At 35.9% G+C, this 20,588-nt stretch overlaps 1 protein-coding gene across 3 annotated transcripts; it reads left to right on the forward strand.

Moving 5' to 3' along the window:
• Positions 1-1,424: 1,424 nt before the first annotated feature.
• Positions 1,425-20,528, forward strand: LOC140760851 (protein MOR1-like). 3 transcript variants are annotated; one of them, XM_073097894.1, is made up of 54 exons: positions 1,425-1,754; positions 1,843-1,948; positions 2,024-2,147; positions 3,037-3,116; positions 3,211-3,388; positions 3,475-3,539; positions 3,791-3,873; positions 4,012-4,097; positions 4,197-4,310; positions 4,701-4,820; positions 5,076-5,178; positions 5,294-5,430; positions 5,541-5,606; positions 5,714-5,831; positions 5,937-5,977; positions 7,369-7,440; positions 7,544-7,639; positions 7,872-7,977; positions 8,404-8,516; positions 8,604-8,691; positions 9,605-9,705; positions 10,223-10,330; positions 10,450-10,555; positions 10,628-10,707; positions 10,781-10,930; positions 11,026-11,101; positions 11,216-11,340; positions 11,442-11,552; positions 11,641-11,790; positions 11,885-11,959; positions 12,099-12,180; positions 12,266-12,393; positions 12,474-12,575; positions 12,649-12,723; positions 13,942-14,037; positions 14,140-14,241; positions 14,348-14,449; positions 14,652-14,834; positions 14,914-15,025; positions 15,199-15,275; positions 15,473-15,552; positions 15,880-15,945; positions 16,046-16,178; positions 16,968-17,090; positions 17,158-17,235; positions 17,373-17,531; positions 17,606-17,764; positions 17,835-17,932; positions 18,027-18,183; positions 18,279-18,395; positions 18,538-18,633; positions 19,430-19,501; positions 19,568-19,826; positions 19,958-20,528. In XM_073097894.1, exons 1-54 carry the CDS (start codon positions 1,592-1,594, stop codon positions 20,194-20,196), a joined length of 6,036 nt encoding a protein of 2,011 aa, XP_072953995.1. In that variant the 5' UTR covers positions 1,425-1,591; the 3' UTR covers positions 20,197-20,528. The 3 variants fall into 3 exon arrangements, with proteins under 3 accessions (XP_072953995.1, XP_072953996.1, XP_072953997.1); XM_073097895.1 differs by having other exon boundaries at positions 16,049-16,178; XM_073097896.1 differs by lacking the exons at positions 1,425-1,754; positions 1,843-1,948; positions 2,024-2,147; ... (1 more) ...; positions 3,211-3,388; positions 3,475-3,539 and having other exon boundaries at positions 4,020-4,097.
• Positions 20,529-20,588: the final 60 nt, after the last annotated feature.

A 20,588-nucleotide genomic window follows, 5' to 3' on the forward strand; every position in this document is an offset into this window, starting at 1 on the left:
TAAATATAAATATTTGTATACAATAACTTCCTAACTTAACCACCAAAAATAAGATCACTAGGGAAATCTATGGAATATAACTCTGACTAATATTACATTTTCCCTTTTTTTTTTAATTTTTTGATTGAAAAATAGCTGGGAGCCCAGCTATTATATCTCATTTTTTTGTACTCTCAAGTTGGCCTATTATATCTAATAATTTTAGTCATTTTCATCAAGAATATATTAGTCACATATTTTTCTTTTCAAATTTAAGTTTTGGTCAAAATATTTTATAATGGGGATATATTTTTTATAATAAATTAGCTTAAATTCTAGCAAAAATAAAGGGTTATTTGTGCGCATGATGCAAAATGTAATCTGGATATTAAGGGAAATTTTAAATAACACCTTGTATTTTAGTCATTTTATATATTCATATTTCAAACTCATCAGACTTGAGAAGAATGTCATGTTATAATACTTTAACAAAGGTATTTTAGAAGTTAAATGAAGAGAGAAAAAAAAGGAAGAGAATAGTAGTCGGTAAATTCGTTAGAGTTAACCATTGGAAAGGCCCATAAGGATCAAAAAGAAATATAGGGAAAAAGAGGTATATTAGTCACAAAATTATAATTAATTATACCTTTTTATGGAAGATTTCACTTTCCTATCATATCGTCGTCTACCCACAGCACTGTTGGATAACTCCGAGCCCACCACCCCGCTCCACCCAACTCAAAGCGTGGCAGTCGGCGTAAAGCGAAAGCTTCCCCAAACTCCCACTTGCAAATATTCTTCTAAAAAGTCTTAAAACTGAACCCGAGTTTCTTTTCTTTTTACCCGTTTAGTATAGTTCAAAACTTAAATACCACCGACTTCCTTCAAGTCACTTTATCAAAAATTATTTAAATTTTAATATATGTTATTGATCTGATCAGTGATTAAATACGTGTAAAAATAAACATGATAAATTTAAAACAATAGAAATTCGCTGAAATTTATAACTTGAAAGTCAACAGACTTATATAGAAATTTAAAAGTCTTAAAAAGTGACTAAATCTTAAGTTGGAAAACTTTTTATATAAGTCGCTAAAGTAAATAGTAACTTTATGAAAGTCGTTTAATTGGACGGTGACTTTCTAAGTTTAATTATTTATGTGAAAAATTCTTTCACCAATGCAATTTTTCTTTATAATTTTAGAAATTTCTATATATATTTGCTTAAACGAACAATAATTTTCAAAGGAAAGTTATCCGGTTCAGTAGTTTTTTTTTTAAAATTTTAAATTTATCTAATTCTGTATTTAAGTTTTAAAGTCTACTTTTTAGTTAAAACTCACCGAAGGCCTCCCTCTCGCACGTGCGAGCGGTCCCTCTCAACCCGCCTCCTTACACGTGCCCGGACTCAATCAAATCAAAATTCTTCTCCGCTCTCCTGTTGGCTTCTTTCCCATTCCCCTCCCTTTTCTCTCTCTCCACTCCTCTCGCCGGCGGTGGTAGGAAGTGATCAAGAAAAGGTAAAGAATTGTATTACCACGCGATCCGATCCGATCCCCGAGGAGCATTTCTTTCTATATCGGGTAAAGAAAAGGGTGGAGGGGGTGCGGAGATGGCGACGGAGGACGAGAAGCTCCTAAAGGAGGCGAAGAAGCTTCCATGGGAGGAGCGGCTCTTCCACAAGAACTGGAAGGTCCGGAACGACGCCAACATAGATCTCGCCGCCGTGTGCGACTCGATAACCAATCCCAAGGAGCCCCGCCTCAGGGATTTCGGTAGGAATTTGGTCTGGTCGTGGTGGATTTTGCCTGTTTTGGATATGAAGCCTGAATCAGGTTCGTTCTTATTGGGCTCTTGGATCAGGTCCGCTGTTCAAGAAGACGGTGGCGGATTCGAATGCGCCGGTGCAGGAGAAGGCACTCGATGCCCTGATTGCGTTCCTGCGTGCGGCGGATTCGGATGCCGGAAGGTTTGAATTCGTTGTGTTGTAGTTGTTGAAGTAATTGATGTTTAATAGTGAGTTTTTTCTTTCCTTGGAACGTAGATACGCTAAGGAGGTGTGCGATGCGATCGTGGCAAAGTGCCTCACCGGGCGGCCAAAGACTGTTGAGAAAGCTCAGACTGCGTTTCTATTGTGGGTGGAGCTAGAAGCAACAGAAGTTTTCTTGGTAAGACTCGAAGAGCGTTATTTTAAGGAGTCGAACATTTGATTAGCATCACGTGGCATGCATTTATTTTGGATTAATAAGTGTTGCCATTTGAGGTAATTCGCGCCTTGTACGAGCCATTCTAAAGTAGTTTCTTTGAGTTGAGGATTCTCAGAACTTTGTGGTCCGGGCAGTCTTGCGACACATCTAGATTATATACTACGCATATTTTATTATTAATTTTCTTTTAAAACGAGAGAGTCAGTATACACTGAATGTGGTTTTAGAATCTTGGTTAGATCAGTTGTGTATTTTCCAGGGATAGAGATGGGAACATGTATAGCCTATGTGCTCTAAATTTTGATCTAGCAAAAATTAACTTACAAGTGGTTAAAATTGTAAAGCATTCGGTTCCCATGAAAACATGAGAAATGAAAAGATTAAAGTTGAAATGCTACTAAGATATCCCAGAACCATATGATTAAAAATATTACATCCTTGCATGTTATTATATTTTTAATTGTCTGATATTTGATAAAAAAAGTAGTTATCATGGATTTTTGCTGTAGCGGAGACCCAGTTGCGTTTTCTCTGCACTTATGTGATCCTGTACGTGGATGTTCATTGCTCTGAGGTTGTCGTTTTGAAGCCTTTGTCAAGTAGCGAAAACTTGTTTGGCTGTTTCTTGGATTTTTAGGATAATCTCCTCTTTTTTATTTTGCCTGCTTGATCGTTGAACCACATTGCATCACAACATGCAGCTAATTTTATTTATTTATTTATTTTTTCTGTCAATTGACGTGATACTACACATTTAGTGTCTCATTAAATAAGTGGTTGCTACCTAGACTGGCAAAGCAATCCTGGATAACTTTGTTGCAAAATTATTACACTTTTGCTTTGATAACAGGAAGCCATGGAGAAGGCTATAAAAAACAAAGTTGCAAAAGCAGTTGTACCAGCTATTGATGTAATGTTTCAAGCTCTTAGGTCTGTCTCTAGCCTTATTTTTATTTGGTCTCAGCTTTAGTTTGTTTTTCCAACTATAAACCAAATCTGAAGTCTTTTATTTCCATCTATTCAGTGAATTTGGAGCTAAGGTTGTCCCCCCCAAGAAAATTCTTAAGATGCTCCCTGAACTATTTGATCACCAAGACCAAAATGTCCGTGCATCTTCTAAAGGATTGACCCTTGAGCTTTGTCGGTGGATTGGCAAAGAACCAGTAAAATCAATTTTATTTGAGAAAATGCGAGATACCATGGTGAGTCTAGTCACCTTTTTCTTTTTCAAATATATTCTATAATCTATATTTTGCAGCTGAAAGTGGTATTTCTTTTTCATTTGAAGAAAAAAGAGTTGGAAGCAGAGGTAGCCAATGTTACAGGGATTGCTAAGCCAACCCGCAAGATAAGGTAAATGATTCTACCTTTTCTTCTGAGCTTGGTGTCTCCCAATTTTAAATTTCTGCTGAGCAATTTACCTAATCACATTGTAAAGGTCAGCTAGCAGCAAATGACCAGTTCTTAATGGTCGTAGTGTTTATATGATACTCAAAGCTCATATCAGTATATTGCAACAAACTGTTTAATTTGGACGTGAAAACACGATGTCAAGCAATTGGTTGATGTATAATGATGCAATTATCATTTTGACAATTTGCCAGATCTGAGCAAGACAAGGAGTTGGAGCAAGAAGTCGTTCCTGAAGCCATGGGTGCTGTCCCTCATAAAGAATTCGTTGATAATGGTACGACAATGTTCTATTGGATTTTTTGTTAATATTTGGTTCTTAATTTCTAATTCAGGTCTAATGCTTTCCTCTCTGTTTGCCTCTTTTCTCTTTTGGATACATGATTGGGAGGTGGCTGATTCACTTAACTTTCAGCTCCACAGGTGATAGATGAATATGAACTTCTCGATCCTGTTGATATATTGGCTCCTTTAGAGAAGTCTGGATTTTGGGAGGGTGTGGTAAGTCATCTGTAACTTAGACATAAGAATTTCTCAGATAAACTTCCATCTGTAATCTCATAGTTGATTTTTTTACCTATATTCTTTATTTGATATCAGAAAGCTACCAAATGGTCTGAAAGAAGGGATGCTGTGGCAGAGCTAACTAAGCTTGCTTCAACAAAAAAGATTGCTGTCGGTGATTTTACCGAAGTCTGTCGGACCCTTAAGAAGGTTATCGTTGATCACCTCTAATTCTCTCTAGAGAATAACTTCCTAACTCATGGATGACCAATTACGGCACAGATTGTAATTGGTTGTCGAATCAATCGTACATATTATATGGTGAAATCTTGATGTAGAAAATTTTGTTTTATTTTATTGTATTATGCAAGTAGTTCAGCAATTCTTTTGCTGATTGTATACTTCTTCTCTGCCTAATTTTCTGTATTTTGCTCATAACTATTTATATATTTCTTTTTTTTCCTTCTGTTTTTTATCTGGGAAAAGAATCCTGCATTACTTATTGTTCTTGTCTGTGTTCTTTTAAATATGTTGACTGAGCTCTTTTTAATTTTTTATAATTAATGATCATGTTCCTGTTTTGCATTTTTATGATCACAGCTTGTTACAGATGTTAATCTAGCTGTTTCTGTAGAGGCTATCCAAGCAATAGGAAATATAGCTAGAGGACTACGGAATCATTTTTCTGGAAATTCACGGTTTCTATTGCCTGTACTACTTGTAAGTACATCTGAGCCCCATATCATGCTTTTCTTTAATATCTTTTGTCACTATATTTGTTGGTCATTTTCTATTTTATACATTATACCTTTACAATTCATTCAAAATTGGATATTTAAAGGAGTTTTTAGAGTGTATTGTTAGGTCCATGAAAAAATTCTTAAAAATTTCAATTTATGTTCTTACATGTCCTAAATCTACCTCAGTGCTTCACATCATTCCAGATAAGCCTCTTCACTATTTTATTGTGAATAGGAAAAATTGAAGGAAAAAAAACCAGTTTTGACAGAAGCGCTAACTCAGACACTTCAGACAATGCAAAAGTCCGGTTGTTTGACACTTGCTGATGTAATTGAAGGTCATTCTTATTCTTGGTACTTGAATTAGTATAATGTATGAGCAAATTAATGCCATCCTTGATGATTTTGTGGGTGTTCAGGGCATGTTAAATACTCTATTGCTTATTACTGCAGATGTTAGAGTGGCTGTAAAAAATAAGGTTCCTCTTGTACGATCATTAACATTAAACTGGGTGACATTTTGTATTGAGACAAGTAATAAAGCATCTATTCTTAAGTTGCACAAGGATTATGTCCCTATATGTATGGAGGTCAGTAAACATTCATATTTTGTTACTCAACTAATTTATTTTAGGACCATTTTTTTCTTATATATGATAACATCAGTTCTCTTTTCTATGCACTTCTACAATGTTAACAGTGCTTGAATGATGGCACCCCTGAAGTGCGAGATGCCTCTTTTTCTGCTTTGGCAGCTATAGCTAAGGTAGTTTCTTATAAAGGCCTTTCTTTTGATCATCTTCTATTATCACGAGATTGTTGTTCTATGAACAAGCTGGACTTTGTTACCTCGTCTTTTCTTTTCTCCTCTAGATAGTTGGTATGAGACCTTTGGGAAGATCTTTAGAGAAGCTTGACGAGGTGAGAAAGAAGAAACTCTCAGATATGATTGGATCTGCTGGTGATGCTGCTGTCTCCACTTCAGTATCAGGTTTTGGAAGTGATTGCCCTTCTATCATTTTTCCTACTAAGACTATATTTTTTAAATAAAATATTTAAGAAACTGTTGTTCTTATATCAAAATATTTGTTTTCAGCTTCCATCTCATCTTCAAGCGCTAGAATCTTTAGTCATGAGGTAAACATTAGCTATTTATATCTTTATCTTTATATGCTACATTGGTTTGAGTGACTGACATGTTCTGACTGCATATTTCTATCTCAATGATATTATTTTTCAATAAGAGACGACACAAATTTGCATGATGGATGGATTTGCCTATGCAAGGAGCAAATATTAATGAACGACTAAAACTAGCCGTACTATAATCTGAACAATATGTGGAAGATCTCTCAATTGTCTCAATTTTACACATATAATCATGGTTCGCTGGATTAGGCAAACCCGATCCTAATCTAGACCAATCCGAACTCTCTCTTTTTCTCTCTTTCTTCTCACTTTCTCTTTTTCTCTCTTTCGCTCTTTCTTTCTCTTTTTCTCTCCTTACCATATAACCATTGTTTCTCTTACGGAGAGATATAGCTCCGGCGAACCCTGGCGAAGCAAATCTAACTCCGGTGAACTCCATTTTTTAATTTATTTCTTTATTTCTCTCTCAGTTTTTTTTATTTTTTCCACTCTGGCCCTTTTTCTTCTCTTTTCTTCTTCTTCTTCTTCTTCTTCTTCTTCTTCTTCTTCTTCTTTACTGCACCATAATTTTTTTTCTTCCACTCACTCACTTTCTAATCTCCTTTTCTTTTCAGTTTTACTGCACCATAATTTTTTTCTTCTACTCACTCACTTTCTAATCTCTTCTTCTTTTCAGTTTTCATTGCACCATGGTTTTTCTTTCTTTATTTTCTTATTTTTAATAATTTTTCTACATTTTTAAATAATATTTAGAATTTTACATAATTAAAAAGTCCGTCCGATACAAGTGACCGATACGGCCAATACAACTGATTCAGTCGATATGTATCCCTTTTTTGGAAGGCCGATCCCTAATTTTTGTTTTTTTGGAAGGCAGTTAACCTAAGTTGAAATCATTTTCAGCTGAAACAAATGAATGAACTCTTCTGAATTGACATTTTCTAGGAAATTTGTTTATTTTTATCTGAGTTCTTTCGATGTTTGAATTGGAAATATATAAAAAATAGTACTCACTTTCAATATGTTTCTTTGTACCATCTGTTTTTGTTTATGTGTAGTTATCATGCAAGTAAGGATGATCAATACACAGGTATTAGAGGTTCTTATATTAATATATTCATTCTGAGACTATAATAGTTCTGTTTTATGCCTCCCATAAAGATATGGAGTGATATCTAGTAGATTTGTTACGTGGAAGTGGAAAGACATATGTTTCAACTTTCAACCTCTTATTCTTCAAGTTATTTCACTATAATATTAATTGTAAACTTTATGTCCACTTTTTTCCTGCCACCAATTGTTTGGATGCTGCAAAAGTTTTTCTTTTATATGTATATTTATTTCTGTGAAACTAATGATGCTTCTTAATATTTCTTAAGGCTGTCGGTAGCTCTTTTATGAGAAGATCAGCAGCAAGCATGCTTAGCAGAAAGAAGCCTGTCCAGGCAATGGTTGGTTTGAGTGTTATATACTGCATATATAGCAAGTTGGAACATGGACTTGGTTGTATTCTGCCATTGAATTGACATGATTAAGTTCCTATGCACTATGCAGCCAACTACTAAAAAAGGTGGAAGAGTTAAACTTGGCTCTGTAAAAAAGGGTGATGGAGGTGGACAATCAAGGACAGTTGAGGTTGAAGATGTTGAGGTGATGTGTTAGCAAATAAATATTTGTCCTTTTAAGATTATTGGAAGAAATTCTAGTATGCATAGAAGTGCAAATAACATGGAGAGCTATTTTATTGATAACATGGAGAGCTATGCATACAATAATTTGTATTTAAATTTCATGCTTCTTCTTTAATGTTTGTAGTTTACCTATTTAGCATATCAGAATGAATATCTCATTATAATTGTTTGAAATGCTGAAATTTTTGCAGCCAGGAGATATGAGTCTGGAAGAAATTGAAGAACGATTAAGTTCTACTTTAAAGCCTGATGCAATTTCACAATTAAAGAGTGGTGTTTGGAAAGAGCGTCTTGAAGGTTATTCTATGTTCCTGTAAACTTTTTTCTTTTTCATCTTTCCTTTTGATGGATAGGTTTATTGCCTTGATCCAAATCAACTTTCTTCAAATATTTTTGCTTTCCTTGTCAGATTTCTACACTTTCTTCTCGTCACATGTTGTATTAGAGAATGAATTCAGCTTAATGTTGATTTCCCAACAAAAAAGAATGATGTTCCTAATATACTGTTCAGTATAGTTTTCTTTTTTCATTCATGACAAAGAATGGGTTGTCACTTTCTTTTCTAATGAATGAGTTTTTATTATGTACTCCATCTCTATTATAGTCTTGTTAGTTTCAGACTCCAATATTTTAATTGCTAATTAAGCTTTGCTGGATAGCTTGGTCATTTAAAATTTTAAATCATCACTGTTAGTGTGCTAACTGGTGTACTTCTTTTGATAGCTATTGGCATGCTGAAGCAGGAGGTTGAAAATCTCACTGACCTGGACAAGTCTGCTGAGCTCTTAATTCGTTTATTATGTGTTCTCCCTGGATGGGGTGAGAAGAATGTGCAGGTATTGTTGCATTATTGATTTTAGAATTAAACAACAAATACCTTTTTTCTTGGCATGCTCTGTATAGTTCTTTGTACAATGAAACAGGTCCAACAACAAGTCATTGAGGTCATCACGTACATAGCCTCAACTGTGAAACGGTTACTGAAACGATGTGTTGTACTGTGTCTTCTTGGTATGGACTCGGTGGTATTATTTCTCTTGAAACTCTTGATGTCACCACATGCAAACATATATATGTATATATGTACACTGTCTTATCTTAGGAGGTCTGCTTTTGAAGTGGTAGACTTCCCTTTTTTCTTTTTATTATTAATAAAGAGATGATTTTATTTACATACATAACATTAGATTTGCAAAACTGTCTATACTATGGCTCAGACCATGCTGACAACTAGTTGGGAGTTGGGACGATATGTGTTGCAGTTTGTGACCTGCCAATGTGGCACTCTGTTACTTGTATTGGAATAGTTTCAATGTCACATTTTGGAATTGACTTAGTAATTTTCTTATTATGTTGCATTTCTGAAAATCATAACTAGAAACAATTTGCAGCTTTAATTAATGCTTGGAATACTTCCTAGATCATCTAGTATTTCAAGCAAAACAAAGGAAAAATAACTATCAGAAGACAAGTACCTCCTTAGGTTTGTAGTGATTAATTTTGCTAGACGTTAGATTTTTTTATGAGACTTATTGCATCTTAGAACAACAACTCTTTTCCTCCAAAACTTTTTATAGCTTGGATGACGTAATAGTAACCACAACTACGGTAAGAAGGACATTAGCTATTGTCTGTTAACTTCACATAGGAAAAAGTAGGAGAAAGAAGAGTCGAGCCAGTCAGGAACTAATATTGCTCGTGCCTGGCTCTATTCAGGAGCAACACTCTGAAACTTTTGATGTAGGAGAGTACCAGTGTTGGTACTGGCTGGTATTGGTACATGCGGCACGGATTGCTTAACATGGTTGGCTCCCCTTTGAGTTTTAATGATCTGATTCAGGTTTTTGCTAGATTGTTGCTTTCTGCAATAAGCAATGTTGCTATTGCTCTCTTGAACCTTCTCTTGTATATTTCTCTTTGACAGGTATTAGTGAAAGGGTTGCTGATATTAAAACACGGTCACATGCAATGAAGTGCCTTACTGCCTTCTCTGAGGCAGTTGGTCCAGGATTTGTTTTTGATCGAGTACGTTTATTTATTTATATTGTTTTGTTTGTTGATGTGTTACAATTTCCTTTGTTGTTATTCTGTTGAGAGACTAGGTGCATCTAAATAGGCACACACACACACACACACACACACCTTTGTTGTTAGTTTGGGAACTTGCTTTATGTTGCGGAAGATATGCTTCAGCAGATTAAGCTTATACACTTTGTTTTTAGTTTCTTCTTGATATTTAGCCTGTTAAGGTTCATGAATTGTTATTTATTCTAGAAATTTGTAGTACGTGAATGTGAATCCTCTTAAAACTTATATAATTATTTTAGATGCATCATTGGATCTTTACAGTCTTGATGTATCATCAAATTGTTCATCCCTCTATGTGCTCTCTCTTTATGAATATCTGTTTGCGTGCACATGTGTGTGCTCGTGTGTGTGTGTGTTCATGATTATGTTATGCATGCCTATCTGTGTATCAATGTTACTCCTCATGATCTTTGGTGTCTGACTGCACTAATGAGTTATGCCTGTTTCACTGTAGCTTTACAAAATAATGAAAGAGCACAAGAATCCAAAGGTTCTCAGTGAGGGTATTTTGTGGATGGTCTCTGCTATAGAAGATTTTGGGGTCTCCCATATAAAGCTTAAGGTGCTCCATTCTTAGCCTTTCTCCTATTTTCCCACTGTCCTTTATTTGCTGAGCGAAAGTTCCAAACTCTTTCTTTGGCTGCTTATTAAGCCAAAAAGATTCGGTCGCTTCTTTTGCAGGATTTGATTGATTTTTGCAAGGACATCGGTTTGCAATCCAGTGCAGCTGCAACAAGAAACTCAACTGTCAAACTTATCGGAGTGCTGCATAAGTTTGTTGGTCCAGGTAGCTTTCTTGCTTCTATTTGGCTGTGGCCGGGCATGATTCCTAGATTTTCTAAAATAAATCTCCTTGCAGACATTAAAGCTTTTCTAAGTGATGTTAAACCTGCCCTTCTTAATGCTCTGGATGCAGAGTATGAAAAGAACCCATTTGAGGTACATTATTTTGTTCTGGCATATGGATTCATATTATGACCTTATGATTCACAGTTTTACAATTAATCAACAGGGTGCTATTGCAGCCCCAAAGAAGACAGTCAGAACTTCTGATTCTGTATCCTCTATGTCTTCGGCTGGGTTCGATGGTCTTCCACGGGAAGATATAAGTGCAAAGATAACACCTACTTTACTGAAAAATATAGGCAGTCCTGACTGGAAGGTATAAGTTAAAATCTGCTTGTCATCTCTGCAAGGATCAACTTTAGGTTTCTACTTTTCAATATTAGGCAACTTTGGTTTATCTACCCATAATAGGTTCGTTTGGAGTCCATAGATTTGGTTAACAAGATTCTTGACGAGGCCCATAAACGCATCCAACCTCTTGGAACTGGTTAGTTGTTGTGCACTTGTATGGTTTGTAATTTTTAAAGCTAATCTAGTTGATATTAAGTCCCTCAATCTCATTCACACCTTTTTCTTTTTGGTTCTCTTTATCAAAAATCAGTGGAGTTATTTGCTGCTTTAAGAGGTCGTCTATATGACAGCAATAAAAACATAGTGATGGCAACCTTGTCAACTATTGCCAACCTTGCATCTGCCATGGGTCCTTCAGTTGAGAAGTCAAGCAAGGTTACAAACAAGTCAAGACTTTACTAACTGTTTCCGTCTTTCTCACCTTGTTTATTTTGGAGGCTTGATGGCATAAATTACTGACTTAGTACTTCATGAAGGGCTTTTTGACAGATGTACTGAAGTGTCTTGGCGACAATAAGAAGCATATGAGAGAATGCACATTGAATACTCTAGATTCATGGGTTGTCGCTGCTCAGCTTGATAAAATGGTATTACCAATATAAGAAGCTGTTTCTATATGAAGTTTGAACCTTTTCATTTTTTTTTTCTCTTTAATTTTTTTTATTGAATTTCCAGGTTCCCTACATTACTATAGCTTTGGCTGATCCAAAGCTTGGTGCAGAAGGGAGGAAAGATCTATTTGATTGGTTATCCAGGCATCTTTCAATGATAAATGACTTATCTGAAGCTTTGAACCTATTGAAGCCAGCTGCTTCTGCCTTGATGGTATTAGTTAATGGCTGATGGATTACAATTTTCCTAGAGATCCATATTTCTTACATAGTATGATAGTATTTTTCAATATTCTGCTTTTATTTAGGACAAATCAGCAGAGGTTCGCAAAGGTGCTGAAACTTTCATTGGCGAAATTCTGAGGGTCTGTGGCCAAGAAGCAGTATGTTACTGAACTTTAACTTTAACTTTAACTGCAGCCCTGTCCTGTGCACTCTCACAATCACACAGGGGCACATAAAATTCTTTTTTCATTACACTGTTATCATGCTTTACTCATTCACTAATCATATGATTCTTAGGTGACCAAGAACTTGAGAGATATGCCAACACCTGCTTTATCGCTCATAGTCGAGCGGTTAAAACTGCCTGGGGTACCTGAAGGTGTCTTATTGCCATCTTATTTTTCTTATTTCTTGTTTCATATTTCCCTCTGTATATTCTCATGCTCTGTTTTCTGATGTGTCAGAAGCTTCAGATTCTGCAAAAGTGATAACTACTGTCTTGGCATCTAAAGCTGGTATAAAGAATGGAAAACAAGGTTTAATTAGTTTGGGAGATCGAGGATCTACAAATAAAAGCAAGGCTATGTCTTCAGTATGTATATTCTGCATAATTGTGTAGATTCTTTAACAAAGCTGTACTTGGTTTTTAACTATTAGTTACTATGTGGTCAGAGAGGTGTTCCAACAAGGGCTTCAAAACTTGATCTTGTTTTTTCTGTCCAAGACATTTCTGTTCAGTCAGAGTCTTTTTTTAACATCAAGGACTCAAATAAGGTAGGGTTTCTTCAAGGGAAATAATTAACATCCTAGCTATAAATTGTTTCTTATGTCATATTTTAAAATTCAGGAGGAGAGAGAGAGATTTGTCGTACGTAGATTGAAGTTTGAGGAGCCTCGTCCTGAGCATATCCAAGACCTGGAGGTTTGTTAACAACAGTTAATATATATGAAAAATATCTGTTATTTGAGTTTGTCAGTGTTAATATGTATGAAATTTATTAGCAGCTAATACAAAATTTGATAAATTTTGACTTTCTTTACTATAACAGTTTGTTTTTGCATCACTAGCGTGTTTCTACTTTTTTTCATTCTCCATACTTTTGCCTTTTGTTCTTGTCTCTGCAAAATTGTATGTTGACATGGCACAAAATAATAATATTCTTTATTCAAGGACTTGGGAACACTGAGACATCAAGATTTACCTGTGGATTCTAATGTCTCCATAAAGTGTTTCTCCATGGTTCTCTCCTAATTAGTGCTCTACCTAGTTGCACATGTTTTGCCCATATGTATATTTATGTCCTCTCCTAATTGACAAGTACTTCTTTTCCAATCTGTCTCCAATAATATGGTATTAGTAAAGTACCATTTGCCTTGTAGTCTGACATGTCTTTCAAGGGCCTCAAATTTCATTAGTGTTTAATCAATCTTGTGGCTCCTCAGGTCTTAGCATGTTGGTTACTATCACATGCTTACCTTGGTAGAACCATTAAGATAGAAACTGACCTATCTTTTGAATTTCGGAAAATCCTCTGCAGAATGGTCATACTTGCAGTTTGTGGCAGTACTCTTATAGATTTGGTATGCGATCACTGTCCATTGTCGTAATTGTAGAGAAATGTCGAAAACACGAAAATAAGATTGTTTCGCACCAGGAAGTCATTCTATTTTTGTTGCTGTATTGGCTAATGGAAATTAGGTAAAATGTTATGCTTTGTGTAGCTTTTAGATTCTAGCTTTGCTGCATATAATTTTTACATGTTTGTAACAATAATTCCTTATGTTCATGCCTTGCCCTTGACTGCTCAGCTAGGTCAGACCTGTTGAATAAAATTAATAGCCTATGACATCCAGTGATTTGGTCAGTTCAAGTAAGACTGTGTCCTCCATCACATATGTTTCATGTATTCAAGAATATGCTCCTAGTGATAACCAATTTGTTGGTTGGCTCTTATTGTAACAAAAGATTTGGATGGATATAGTAACAAAGAAATTGATTAATTGTTCATGTACCTTCTTGCATTTGAAAGTAGTTTCTTATATTTTTGTGCTTGCAAACTGCAAAGTAATTGTCTTTCTTATTTGGAGTTCCAATTTTAAGTTCCTAAAATTTTATTTCATATAAAATTTTTCACTGCAGTATGATTTTATGAGGCATTTCAGAGAAGATGTGAGTAGGCGGCTTCTTAGCACAGACTTCAAGAAGCAAGTAGATGGGCTTGAGATGTTACAGAAGGTGATTTCACTATTTTCATTCTTGATGTTATGCATGGATATGTGTATAGCTACTAATGCTCCAGTACCCGATAACATAAATGCAGTTTCTTTTCTTATTTAGGCTCTTCCTTCGAGCGGAAAAGAAGTTATTGAACTTCTTGATATACTCTTTAGGTGGTTTGTTTTGCGGCTTTGTGAATCCAACACAACTTGCTTATTGAAGGTAAGTATTAAGAGTGCTTATTAATATCCCTTCTTGCTCATTTCCTCTTTTGATAAATTGATAACTGAATTCTCTCTCTCTCCCTTTATCTTTACATGATGGGCAGGTGCTTGAGTTTCTTCCGGAACTTTTTGATGTTCTGAAAGATCAGAGCTACATTTTAAATGAGGCAGAAGCTGCAGTGTTTCTCCCATGCCTCATAGAGAAGGTATTTGTGTACTTAGTGCTCAGTAACCAACATCCGATGCAATCCAAAAATTGTAAATTCCAGTTCTCTTTCTTGACAATTAAAACGCACAGCACCTTGTTCTTTTACTTCTCAGTTGTTATTATTTGTTGTTTCAATCCGTACATTAGGATGTATGTGAGGATCATAACTTGGTTGATATACTTGTGCTATTGCATTGCAGTCTGGTCATAACATTGAAAAATTGAGGGAAAAAATGCGAGAACTGATGAAGCAAATTGTCAATATCTATTCTGCATCAAAGCTTCTTCCTTACATTTTGGAAGGCTTGCGCTCAAAAAATAATCGTACTAGAATAGAGTGTGTTGATGTTGTTGGCTATCTGATTGACCAGTATGGGCCTGAGGTGCGCTAAATAGTTCTCTGTATCCTTTGAAACCTACTGCCTTTTTTTTCAAGTTTATTCTTATCTTTCTTTCCTGCAGATTAGTGGACAGTTGAAATCTTTGCAACTTGTTGCTGCGTTGACGTCAGAGCGAGATGGTGAAATTAGGAAAGCTGCTCTTACTACTCTTGCAACTGCATATAAGAATCTTGGTATGTCTTATTTTATGTATTACACTGTCAATGGTTGCTAGAATGATGTATGTTGTATCACTGTGCTTTTGTTCTTATGGTGATTGATTAATCAGATTTACTCTCAGATCTATCTGCAATTACTGAAGTTGAGGTCTACAGAAGTCACTTATTAATTTTCTTTTTCAAAACAGGAGAGGACATATGGAAGTATATTGGGAAACTTTCAGATGCGCAGAGAAGTATGCTAGATGATAGATTTAAGTGGAAGGTTAGTGAACGAAATCCTGCGAGGCAGTTCTGCTTATATTTATCATAGAGTGCAGATGCACTTTGTTGTAAGGGGAATAGGGTTAACGTGGCAGAGAAAGTAAGATTGTCGCAGATATTTGGTTTGAAGATGCATGCATGTTCCAATTCAGTGGTATTTTCTTACTATGTCCAACTTTTCTCTGCTGGTTCTTTCAGGCTCGAGAAATGGAGAAGAGGGGAGAAGGAAGACCAGGTCATGCCCGAGCAGCTTTAGGACGATCAGTTAGAGAGAATGGGTGATGTTCTTTCCCATATCATCTCTTTCGTCTTTTTGTAGTGTGCATCTGCTGCTTTTGTGTAAATGCTAGCTGTGTATTACCAATGAGATGCATCTTTCTTGTTCTAATATACTCCTGCATATATTACTTCTATCTTAGTTTTATTACTTCTTAGAGGACTGCCCTCATTAGTGCCTTTGGTGTTTCCTGTGAAAGTATGTACGGATCTGAAGTTCTGAACAGTTCTCTTTCAGTTTATCGATTATAACTTATAAAGACCATCTTGTTCTCCTACCATTTTCTTTAATGAAGTATTTTATTATCAGTTTTATTTATGGATTACAGTTCAGACGTAGCAGAACAAAGTGGGGTTGTTATTTCACGTTCAGTGGCCATTCCAGTAGTGAAACGGTAACATATAATAGTCTGATATTATTTTGCCTATATTTATCATTCAGTTTCCACTCTTTCATGGTTTCACCAATTTGTTCTTAACATTTGACTTATTTAGCAGTAGGGAGAACGTAGGGTATGCTGACACTTATATGGAAAGACGTATGTTACCCCGGCATCTGGCCAACACAAGTGGTCCGGTCGACTGGCATGGGGCACTTGATACGATTGCATTAGGTTCACCTGAGCAGGTGTGTATTTGCTAATAGATTTTTCTTGACCTTTCTTTCTGTGTTAAGAATTTATATCTTTTATCTTGTTATCCACATCAAATTTGTTAGGCAAATTCATTGCCATGTTTCTTCCATGTAAGGTTTCTATACTTCTATGTTGAATCACTGGGATGTATGTCAAACTTGCATCAACAATGGCTGAAAGCTATTTTACATAAAGTGATAAAGCACAGATGGATTGTTCTGACACAAAGGAAGACTGACAAGAATAAGGAGAGCATTCCTAGGAAGTTTCATGAAATGAAATTACTAACCTTCTCCTTTATCAATCCACTATTTATTCTGATGCTGTATTGATTTTGGAGTATAATAAGTCAGAGGTTTCGATCATCAGACTCCAAGTTCATTTCTGCAATGTAACTGCTGCAGTTATCTAATTTTTTTTCCCAATTTACCAGTTTTGTGTTGCTTGTTTGAAGCAACTTGTTTTCTGAATAATTATCTTGTTACTCTTTCTTATATTAGACATCTACAAATTGTGCGTTTGAGATCTTGTAGGAGATTGTCATACATATAGCATTCTAGCATATAAGTCTATCTTTTCGAGGTCCTATGGGTGGTAAGTCAATATAATCTGATGTCCTTTGAATGATATATCATTGCTCAAAAGTCGAAACAAATCCCTGCGACTTCTATTTTGTTTTGTGGAAAATTGCTTCATTCTTATCTCCTGTTGGAATGTTGTTATGTGGCTAGTTGCTGAAAGCTGCAACAATTCTGGCTTAGAAATATTTTGATTTGTTGCAGTCCGTTGAAGCCATGAAGGTTATCTGTCATGAGCTTACACAGGCTCTAGGGGATCCTCAAAGCAGTGTAGTCGAAGATATCATTAAGGAGGCTGATAAATTAGTTTCATGCCTATCAAATATGGTAACTAGTACTGCCTACTCAAGCAAGTATTTTCTCAGCTTTCTGTTCATTCTAACAAGTTTGGCAGGTTCCTAAAACATTCAACTTTTGCCTTTCGGGGGCTTCTTCAAGATCCTGCAAGTATGTGCTAAACACACTTATGCAGGTGAATGCCTATTTCTCTAGATATTGTAGTTTTTTTTTGTTGTTGTTGTTGACTTGTTATTCTTTGTAACTACATTTGTATTATAGAAATAACTTGTAACTTGATGCGTAAATATCTTGTAACTGGCCATGCTCCAGACTTTCCAGATAAAAAGACTTGCTCATGCTGTGAAGGATGGTACCCTAGACAACCTGATTACTGAACTACTGCTTTGGCTTTTAGATGAGAGAATTCCCTTGATGGATGATGGCAGCCAACTATTGAAAGCTCTCAATGTTTTGATGCTTAAGATTCTGGTTAGTGTTATTTCTCTCTCAGTCCATCCCTTTGTGTGGTTGTGCTATGTTTTAACTTCTGTTTACTTGAGCAGGACAATGCAGAAAGAACATCTTCTTTTGTTGTGCTAATTAATTTATTGAGGCCATTGGACCCTGCAAGGTGGCCATCTCCTGCATCAATTGATTCCTTTCCTGCCAGGAATCAGAAATTTTCAGATCTAGTCGTCAAATGTTTAATTAAGCTTACCAAGGTTCGTAATCTTTTCTAATAAGGAATCTCCAGGACTTTGTGTTCTCTCTAAGATGTTTGCATTTATTCAGGTACTGCAAAGTACAATTTATGAAGTTGATCTTGGTCGTATTCTTCAAAGCATCCATGTATATTTGCAAGAATTAGGGATGGAAGAAATACGAAGAAGGTGCTTGTTCGGTTGGTCGTTACATAACTTAAATTCTGTTCTTGTTCTTGTTTTCTGCTTGTTTTTGAATCCCATGCTAAGTTTAACTGTCTAGGGCTGGAGCTGATGACAAGCCGTTGCGAATGGTCAAAACAGTCCTGCATGAACTTGTCAAGCTTCGGGGAACAGCAATTAAGGGTCATCTCTCAATGGTTCCGATAGATACAGAACCTCAACCTATCATTCTTGCATACATCGATCTTAATCTTCAGGTAAACTTGGTAAAACTTAATACATTGCTTGGATCAGTTTGATTTTCATTTTATGTTTGTCCTGGAAGTGATATGATTGACTGGGATTTCTTCAGACACTTGCAGCTGCTAGGATGTTGACTCCATCTGGTCCCATGGGACAAACATATCGGGGCGATGCTGCTTCAAACAGTCCAAGTCCTGGCACACATTCAGTAGATGCTCAACTGAAGGTGCTGACTTACCTTTTTCAATTTACCTTCTGTAATTTTTATCTGGTGATGCAGAAACATGTGATTTTATTTTTTAAAGTTATTCTGTATAAGGCCTTTTTTGACTTTGCTCTTGGTCCTTCCTTTTGGGTCACATGAACAGCAAGAGCTTGCCGCAGTGTTTAAGAAAATTGGTGACAAACAGACATGCACCATTGGGCTATATGAGCTCTACCGCATTACCCAGCTATACCCAAAGGTAATTCTCTTAACCACAAGGCAGTATGTATTGTCTAAAGAAATATGAGATATGACATGACACTGAACATGAAAGGTCGTTAGGAATAATCTGAAAATTAGGGCACCACATTATAAATTATGTGCAATTTATAGAAGGTCGTTAGGAATATTCTATTGTATGCAATCAAACAAAAGAATACCTACAAATATAATTGCTTGATTTTGTTAAAGAACTTATATTGCTCACCTGTGTGATTATATATAACCAAATAAGCACTTATTGAATTGTTATCATTAAGGAAAATTTGATACTAAGTCTAAATAATCTACTTTACAAGTTTGTAAGAGAACTTAATAACTATGGCCACATTGCAGATTCTAAATTAAAAGTGAACTGTCGTGACATTTGGAAGTCTCCTCATCATCGAGAACAGAGGGCAAAATTTCCAATTTTATTTGCCTATACTCAAACCATTTCTTATCATTGCATTGACTATATTATGCCATATTATTGCATTGCCTGTACTCAAACCATTTTTTATCCTTGTTCAAGTAATTTAGGTTGCTCATGCGTTCTATACATAACCATCCTATGTGCGATGTGATTAATTTATCTGAATGCTGGAGTTGATTAGATGTTTTTATTAGGCAAACGCTGTGTTCCAGGATGGTGTTGTCAGTTTATTCCTCAATGTCATTCTGACAAGTGTTTCTCTACCACTTTCTGATAGAATTTCCAGTACTTCCTTTAATATATTTACAAAAGATATTTAAATTTTTTATATGATGCCTATCTTTTCTACAATCATGTGTAGGTCGATATATTCACTCAGCTCCAAAATGCAAGTGAAGCTTTTAGAACATATATCAGAGATGGGCTAGCACAGGTAGGCAGGAGTTTTGCCTCAGGAAAATGATTTTTATGCTAATAAGTGGTTTTGCTATTGGTGCAGATGGAAATGAATGCAGGAGCTGGAAGGACACCTTCAACCCTTCCAATGTCAACCCCGCCTCCCTTAGCTACTCTTCAATCTCCTAAATTTGCACATGTTTCTCCTGTACCCACAAAATCCTTTAATTATAAGCCTGAAAAGGCAAATGCCAATGAGGTTTATGCTAACGAACCAGCAGCTCCCTTCAGAGGCCAAGTAGGCTCATCAGATTTCAGGTCGCAGCTGACTGATGATCGAAATGATAGATATCCATCCTCAGGTCTCTCTCTCTCTCTCCTCCGTTGTGTATTTTTTTTTCTTTTATAGAAAAGTGTGTGCAGGCATGTATTAGGATGCATAAATCCCAATATAGTTATCTGATATCAGGCTGATCAGCTCCAATGATAACAGGGACATTGCATGCCATCAGGGAGAGGATGAAAAGCATCCAAGCTGCGACAACCACAGTCAACATGGACGCTAGACCCCAATCTTTGGCATATTCCAATGGCGGTGTGCCTCATGGAAAGGACCGCATGGATAGCGCACCTCAAACAAATGCTAATACCCTTCCAATGGATGAGAAGGCTTTATCGGGATTGCAAGCCCGCATGAGGAGGCTTAAAAGTGGATGTTCTGAACCACTCTGAGTGAAGCAGCATAGTACATATATATATATATATATTTTTTTTCCCAGCGTTGAAATTCTTGTAAATGAAGGGGTGTATATTATGTCTTTTCCCCAGCGTCGTAATTCTTGTAAATGAAGAGGTGTAATTATGCAGGTTTTTGTATTCTTGGATGTCAGGGCTTGTTAGATAAAGGTGTGTGTAACTCCAATTTCAGAGGAACTCGTTTTCCAGATTCCATTCAGCTTATTGGATAATCTGGTATATGGATTGCAGATACGTGAATCATGTACGTGTGATACTATGATTTGAAATGTAATAGAAGCCCCACTTTACTCGGATCTATTTTCACATATATTTCTTTATTTATTTTTTATGATATATTGACTTTCTTGAAATACTTTTGAAATGCT

Source organism: Typha angustifolia, chromosome 6 (assembly GCF_048772165.1).
Source record: "Typha angustifolia cultivar Huaian chromosome 6, ASM4877216v1, whole genome shotgun sequence".
Taxonomy (NCBI): domain Eukaryota; kingdom Viridiplantae; phylum Streptophyta; class Magnoliopsida; order Poales; family Typhaceae; genus Typha; species Typha angustifolia.

Excerpts from the sequence above, each read along its gene's own strand:
- LOC140760851 (XM_073097894.1), top strand. The coding sequence starts at position 1,592 with ATGGCGACGGAGGACGAGAAGCTCCTAAAGGAGGCGAAGAAGCTTCCA. Across the intron at positions 9,706-10,222 it reads CAGGATTTGTTTTTGATCGA|CTTTACAAAATAATGAAAGA; the intron begins GTACGTTTATTT and ends GTTTCACTGTAG. Across the intron at positions 11,102-11,215 it reads CATCCAACCTCTTGGAACTG|TGGAGTTATTTGCTGCTTTA; the intron begins GTTAGTTGTTGT and ends ATCAAAAATCAG.